At 44.2% G+C, this 8,134-nt stretch overlaps 1 protein-coding gene across 2 annotated transcripts in view; it reads right to left on the minus strand.

Annotated features, from left to right (window-relative positions):
- LOC141548675 (heat shock factor protein 3-like) overlaps positions 1–7,670 on the minus strand; it is a 53,281-nt gene extending 45,611 nt beyond the window's left edge. The window contains exon 1 of one of the 2 annotated variants that reach the window (XM_074277731.1): positions 7,440–7,670. In XM_074277731.1, the coding sequence (XP_074133832.1) occupies positions 7,440–7,535 (96 nt within the window). In that variant the 5' untranslated portion in view covers positions 7,536–7,670. The remainder of the gene's footprint in view (positions 1–7,439) is intronic. The other variant, XM_074277730.1, reaches the window with a different exon arrangement.
- Positions 7,671–8,134: the final 464 nt, after the last annotated feature.

Consider the following 8,134-nt stretch of genomic DNA (forward strand, 5'->3'; position numbering starts at 1 on the left):
TGACTTGTTTGACAAGGCCAGGCATTTAGGTGGCAAAAACAGGCACATGTAGGCAATACATTAGGTGAAAGCTATGAATATTCCTTAATCACTCTTGGCCCATTCTCCTTCTGGGACCACCTATGCTTTGCCAGGTAATGTTTTTATCTCAAAACATAGAAATGTTAATTAAATTAAAAAAAAAAAAAAAACAAACCTCAACTCTGGTGTTTAAACTTTGTTAGTTGGTTATTAGAAGATAAGCTTTATTAGCATTTGTTGATGGATCCTCTTCAGGACTCTCTAGGGCCCTTCCAGTTTGGCCTCTGGAGGCTGGACCTAGCCTAATTAGGGGGCCTATTGAGGAACTTTGAGGCAGGCCTAGGAGAAAAAGCACATCATTCTCCTGGGCTACCAACACCCCCCCACACACACTGCTAACTCAGTCTCTGGTATTTAGACAACTTAGAAAGACTCAAGAAAGCCTATCAATGTGAGTCCATGGCAGACTTTCAGAAGTTACTTGCTTCCCAGGCATCAGTGGAGACTGAGATCCACTTCCAGCCACAGTCCATTCACTGATCTGCTTGATCAGACTTACTTGCTACAAGAGAGCTTCCATTTGTTATGGGGACTAAATGAGATTAGGACATGGGTAAAATGCTTTGCAAAGCCTAAAAGGCTAGAACCATGTTAGCTATTATGATTGGAGTTGGTGGGTGGTGGGAAGGATGCCAAAGAGGCCCCAGGAAGCATTTTAAATAAGACACAGAAGAAAGCAAGAAGTCATTCAATTTTGTTACCATCATGTTACAATTAAAAAAGAAATACCAACCTGGACAGAAGGAGGTTCAGCTTCATATGACACTGAAATATTGATATTTATTAAGTTCATGATAAAAAATAGACATTTTTAAAAAGAGAGAGAGAGAACAGGGTGTTTTAGAACTTTATGGACTTACTTTCAATCCACAGATCTGTGATTTCAGACTTCTCAAGTTGCTGAGGCTAAAAAAAAATTCCCACTCTCGGGATGACAAGTCTTTCTGAGGTGGATCCCAGTGACATAGAACCTTCACAGGCCCCAGATCCAAGCCTCTCCAACCCAGCAGGCCCAGTGCCCTACTGGCTTAGCCATCGAGAGGTCTAGGCACTAGGAGAGGACTTGAGTGAAAGACAAATATAATTTGATGGAATTAATAGAGTGACAAAATTGGACTGATATGAACAGCCCAAATTTGATTTGCTATTCATTTTACTCTTCAATACTTGGATTCATTCTAGAATTAATTTCATTAACTGACAAGACAGAAAGAACATAGTTTTTCTCCTGCAAATAAATACTTTTTTTCAGTCTCTGCCTTCCTCCCCTCCCCTGGCCAAGAACAAGGAGCAATTCTAACCTATGCAATGTCGGACATTTTTAGATGGTGTTCCACAGTAACCTAGCATGTATGTGCCCTAACGGGAACTAGGAAAATACCAGCAGGGTTATAACACGGTGTTTGTGGACAGGGGAGCCATTCTGGCATAAACCCCAAAAGGAAATGGTAATAGGCATGAGGCTTCGTCTGTATGCCTCCTGGAGTGAGCAGGGAGACTATGCAGCACATACACACTTGCACCCATGTAAGAGCTTCCAAGAGATCAGTGGGAATCTGGGGGCACAGGGAAGAGCTTAGTTTTGTTCAAATCTGTTCTGACTTGCCCCACATTTCCTGTACCCCCCCCCCCGCCCCAAACCCTGCTCCCGACTTTGGTACCTCACTTCCTTCTCTGAGCCTGCTTCCAAATCTGGAGAATGAGGGAAGGAGCTGTACCAAATGATCCCCAAGGTCTCTTCTGAGGGGGAGATTCTGTAATCCTTGTAAGCAAGTCACAATGAAGGCCAATGAGTATATATATTAACAATCAGTTTGGGACTACTGTGCCACTGAACAATAGAGGGGAGGGGGCTACCTGCTGTAATTCAACCAGTAAGTACTTACTAAGTACCTTCTTCTTTGTGCCTGGCATCATGCTAGGTGACAAGACACTGAGACAAAAATAGCCCCCACTTTGGAGTAGTTTACATGGTGTCTTGCTGGAGACACACATATCAACAAATGTTTGCAAAATCATGGAGTATGAGGGGGCCAGAGAAAGGGGAGAGCTGATTTTTTTGAACTCCAAGGGGAAGACGACATTGATCCCTATGAAATTCTGTCTAAGGAGGTACCAACAGCTGGGAGAGATCACAAATGGCTTCAAGAAGAAGATGGTTCTCAGGCTGGCCTTTCAAGTTCGCTAGAGGATTCTAAGAGGAATTGCAGCTGGTCCGGCAAGCCATCTGGTGGTACCCAGGCAGCTGGCTTCAGTACCCTCTGGCTCTGAGGCCCAGCTCTCACATTACAGTGCTCTCTGCCCTACCTCGATCTTGGCTCTGGAGAACTATGTGGGGTGGATTCTAGCTCGTTTCTTGGGCTAAGAGTTTCCCAGAGCAATCATACATGTGTTACTTAACACATGCAAATTTAACCACACAGGCCCTTTGGGACTTAGAAATGACTTAACCCCTGAGTTCTTTGAAGCATCAGCACAAAAGAAACTCTAATATATTGTCTGTAAATGAGGCATCTATTTTGGGAGCCCTTAGAGTGAGTGAGCTTAGACTGCTTCACAGTGATTTGAGTTCAAGGTCCATTTTTGCATCCACTCCCTATCAAGACTTTAAGTGAATCCCCTCTGCACTCTGGACCCCAGTATCTTCATCTGTAAAATGATAGTGCTTAGACTGGCTTGTCTCTAGGTCCAGTCTAGCTCTAATACTGTGTGATTTATGACAATCTATGACTTTTAAAAATTATGCAACTTAGCAAACTACTATTTGAGGTCATTCTCCTAAGCTTTAAGAATTGGGCCAATCAACTAGTACAAAGACCTGGGAAGTAAAAGTTAAGAAGTGGTTAAACTGCACCATTTGGGGGTGGCACTGAACTTAGAGCCAGCCTCTCCCCCCCATTTTTTTCCTATGGAGAATAGGGAGAGTGTTTATAGAACTGAGAAACCTGGAAGGAAGATTGTGCAAAAATGGGGACAGGAGACTATAAAAGTCTAGGGAAAGTGATATGATTGACAAGAGGCAGTCTATCTGATCTCTGGCAAAGGGTGATCACCAAGGTACAGTCTTTTATGCTGAGGTCATTTGGGCCAAGGGGCCAGGGTCTAGAGCTGAAAAGGACCTCATTTTACAGGGAGGTGCAGGAATTGATTCACTGGCACACAGGTGATTTGTAACAAAGCTGGGACTGAAGCCAGCTTCTCAACTCCAGAGACTGCCCTTGCTAACCAGAACCTCCAAACTTTTCTTTTGCTCACCTCCCTCCATAGCCACAAATAGGACATACTCTAGGCTTAGTAAATATTAAAATTCATTCTGATGTCAATTGACAGTCAGATGGGCAAACAAGCATAAAAAAAAACCAGAATTGGGCACCAAATAAATACACTGCTTTAAAATAGTGGTTATTGATCACCAACTAGCTCTAGTTGCCCCACCCTTCGTCTTTGTTTGTACTCAAGCTGTTAACCTAGCACTTGACTGTGTTTAAACTCAAGGGGTCTAATTCTAGCTCACACAAGGGCTGAGCTGGGCACTTTCTGAGGTCCAGAACAACCTGGAGCTTGGTGATTACCGCTGAGAAAGCTGCCTCATTAGACAGAGGTATTTGGGTATTATCAACAAAAGATGGGAATGAGAAAGAAGCTTTCTGAGGCACTTTCTAGCTCTGCAATTTTACAGTTTGGCAATAATTAGGAGTTCCTAAGAGTCCCAGTGTGTGGGGGGGAAATAAAGGATTTCTACAGAATGTGCTCTTCAGACTTCAGTGAGGGGGAGAGGGGGGAATAACTTGTCTTCAAATATTTGAAAGGATCCGCCTTGTGCTTGGCCCCAGAGGGCAGACAGAACTGCCATAAAATTAGCAAAAATACCAAGCAGAACAGGCTGTCCACCTGGGGGGGGAGGGGGACTGAGCTCCAAGACAGTCAATATGTGCCAGGTACTGTGCTAAGTTTGGCAAGGGAAAGGAAAGCTAACTGATCAGTCAACAAACATCAAGTATTTATTAAGAGGTTTCCCAAATTCAAAGATTGGGAACAAAAAGAAACAAGTTTCTTCCCTCAAAAAAGCGTCACCTGTGGAACATGCATCAGGCTGGACAAGGAATCTGAAATTAATTTCAATTCAACAAAAATATCAAATTATTAGATAGAAAATGTTAATAATTTAATAATAGATAGCATTGATATATTAATATTGTTCAATAATAAATTAAATAAATAAAAAATAAATTAAAAAATAAAATAAAATCAATGATTTAATATCAATGATTTAATAATAAATTAAATAATATTAAGTTATGCTAATATTATTAAATAATTATTTAGTATCAATAATTTAATAATAAATAGAATTATTAAATATATTAAGCTATACCATTATTGTTATTAAATGATCATTTCATATCAATAATTTAATAAGAAATAGAAGTATTAAATAATATTAAGCTATACCATTATTGGTATTAAATAATTATTTCATATCAATAATTTAATAATAAATAGAAGTATTAAATAATATTAAGCTATACCATTATTGGTATTAAATAATTATTTCATATCAATAATTTAATAATAAATAGAAGTATTAAATAATATTAAGCTATACCATTATTGGTATTAAATAATTATTTCATATCAATAATTTAATAATAAATAGAAGTATTAAATAATATTAAGCTATACCATTATTGGTATTAAATAATTATTTCATATCAATAATTTAATAATAGAAGTATTAAATAATACTAAGCTATACCATTATTGGTATTAAATAATTATTTCATATCAATAATTTAATAATAGAAGTATTAAATAATATTAAGCCTATACCATTATTGTTATTAAATAATTATTTAATATCAATAATTTAATAATAGAATTATTCAATAATATTAAGCTATACTATTATTAAATGATTATTTAATATCAATAATTTAATAATAAAGATAAAATAAAATGATAAATAAAATTATCAAATTATAAAGCATTATTAAACTATAGACAGAAGTTGTTCAGTAGCAATGGGGAGAACCAGTCCTTGCCTTCAGATAGCCTTCCAATAGAATAGAGGCTATAACCTTCTATACATAAGTAAATACATACAAAGGAATCTGAAGGAAAGGATTGCTAATTACTGGGGGGGGGGGGGCCTCTGGAAAGGCTTCCTATAGCATGCTAGGACTAGAGCTGGAAAGAATGTCAGAGGTCGAGTCATTTTTTACTTTTTTTTTTTTTTTTTTTTTTTTTTTTTTTTAATTTTCCCTTGTTTTTAACATGGGAAAACTGAGGCTCAGGGAAGTAAAGAGACTTGGACAAAGTCACACTTTGCATCCTGAAAGAGACCTGGAAGTGCTCTAAATCTAATCCACCTTATTCATTTTACAGAAGAAACTGAGGTCTGGGGATTTAAAAGAGACTTAGCAAGGTGACACAGGTGATGACCTGAGCCTACAAGGAAGATGGGCCATTTAAATGGCAAGGGGCCGGGAGGGCTGATTTATATGGAGGAGGGGGGGGGTATGGGGCCAGCAAGCCTTCCCCATTGCAGTTTGGGAACGCTATACTTGTAAGGGACGAGAGGGAACAAACACGCAGTTGTAGAAGAAGAGAAAGCAAACTCTTTTAGTCAATAAATTGTAGGGGGGGGGCAAGACCAGTGGGCTCTCCAAGCACGAGGAAAGCTTCCAGAAACTTTCCCGCCTTGGAAAATGTTGTTGGCAAGATCGGACCCTTGCACACTCCCACCCTGCAAACCGCTATCCCAGTTTTCAGGCAGTGAAGCCCTGCAAACTCAGACAAGAGGAGCTTCTACCCAAACTCTTGCCCCTCCCCTTAAACAAAACAAAAACGCCTCTTGCCAGTAGAAGCAACCCTTTGCAAAATTTGCCGGCTAGAAAAGTCACCCTTCCCCCCCCCCCCCCCCCCCGAAAGTCTTGTGGCGCCCTCCTCAGTGGTGGCCTGAAGTCTCCTAGCACACTCTCGCCCTGCAGTGTTGCAGGTAACCACATCGCCCCTGTGCGCCTCGGGCTGCCCCGCCCTGTCTCGTGCCTCCCCGCCCTGCCCCGCCCTGCCTCGTGCCATCTCGTGCGGCGCCTTCGTGCCTTCCCGCCTTCCCGCCGCGGCCCCCCCTCAGCCGTCCCCCTCTCCCCCTCTCCTCAGGAGAAGTAGCCGTCCTGCAAACTTTTTATTCTTAAAACTCTTAGACCAAATAATCACCCCCAAACTCTAGCTCCCCATTTTCCAGGAGTCGCCCTCTTGCAGATAAGAATAGTCACCCCCAAATAAATCTGACTTAAATTCTCTGAAGTAATGGTTCCCAAACTCCCTCCCCCCCCAAAAAAGCTACCGCACCGACTCTGAAAAATATCCCGGAGCAGTGGCTTCCCAATTTTCTCAACCTCCGAACTTATTGGGGGAAAAGTACCTCCTCCAAAATCTCTCCGTCATCATCAAACTCCTAGGGGCACAAGTAGCCTAGCCACCTCCTAACTTTCCCGTTCCGTAAACTTTATAAGGCCAGAATAAGCCCCCCCCCCCCCAATCCGCAAGCCTGGAAAAACTTTGGAGCAGGACCTTTACAAGTCTCCCGTTCTGCTAAACCACTGGAACAAGAGTGGCCCGTCAACTCTCCCATCCCGCAATCTCCTGGGGGGGACGGTGGCTCTCCCCCAAACTCTCCCACTTTGAAAAACTTCCTGAGGAAAAAAAATTTTCCACCTCCGATTCTCCCACCCGGAAAACTCCTTAGTGCAAGAATAGCCCCCTCCCGTCTTACAAAACTCCTTGGGTAGCACCCCCCACTTTCCCGTCCTGCCACTCCTCGCGAAATAGCCCCCCCCCCCAAAAAAAAAAAAAAGTTTTCTAGTCCCGTAACAACTCGAGGCAAGAGAAACTTTATCCACGGCAAATTCTTATTGGCAATATTCTCCACTAAGTCTCCCATCCCGCAGGAGTAATCCCCCCCCCCAAATAAAGTTCTATGGGGCGGGACGCCCCCCCCCACACTATAAACTCTATAGGGCAAGGACCACCCATCCCGGCAAACTTGAGCGCAAAGAGGGATCTCAGGGGGTCTCCTAAGGTTGGCTTCGGGCACTTTGGGCATCACGAGGGGAACGCCCCCACCCTCCCGGGCCCGAAACGGTGTCGCCTCAGAGGAGGCCGAGAGCCACGGGGAATGTGGAGCGGGAAGAGGGGCGCATGCGTATCCCGGGGCGCTGGGGCGGCCCACTCCCCACGCACCCGGGCCCGCGAGGCATCCAGCAGCGCGGGGCGCTCCGACACCTCACGCAGCCCAGGCCCCCCACTCGCGCCCCAACCCACTCTCGCCGCGCACGCGCAGCCACCCTGGCCCTTACCGGGTTCCAGCCGATCACGTCGTCGGTGGTCGAGTCATCGACCAGAGTCCAGAGCTTGGCCAGGAAGCCCGGCACCACAGATGAAGCCCCCTCCATGACGCTCAGAGCCCGACCGGGATGAGGAGACAGAAGAAGCTGCGTAGCCGAAAGCTGAACTCCGACAACTGGGTAAGAAGCGCGAGGCGGTATAGGGCAAACCAGCCTCTAGCCCCGCCCCACTCTTGGGGGGCGGAGTCCCGAGCCCGAAAAAGATCTCCGATTGGTGGCTGGACAGGACACGTTACCGCTGGGGCAGGGGGACACGTGACCTCGAGGCACGCGTAGAGGGGGGGGGAAGGCTAGGAAAGGGCAAGATGCTGAGGGGGGAAGGGGGCGTGCCCTTGCCCTTGTTTTTTGTGCTCTCTCGGGGGCGCCACCTGAATCCTTCAATCTTGTCCTGAAGCAGTTAACCCCTTGATGGGTTTAGCAACCCCCAGACCTCGACTTAAAGTACGAGTTATAACCTTGTGAATTGGGGCAAGCCTGTCACTTATTGCTGCCGAGGGTCTTTAGAAATGCACCTCGTCCCATTAGCTTCCTTTCGGCGAGGAAAGAACCGGAGACGTTCGAGCTGCAATGACTCGACCAAGATCACACAGATTAGGCGCTATTCGGAAAGCAGGACCTCTGATCTCAGACCCATTATCGATAAAAGT

This window comes from Sminthopsis crassicaudata, chromosome X (genome assembly GCF_048593235.1).
Source record: "Sminthopsis crassicaudata isolate SCR6 chromosome X, ASM4859323v1, whole genome shotgun sequence".
In the NCBI taxonomy this organism is placed as follows: Eukaryota; Metazoa; Chordata; class Mammalia; order Dasyuromorphia; family Dasyuridae; genus Sminthopsis; species Sminthopsis crassicaudata.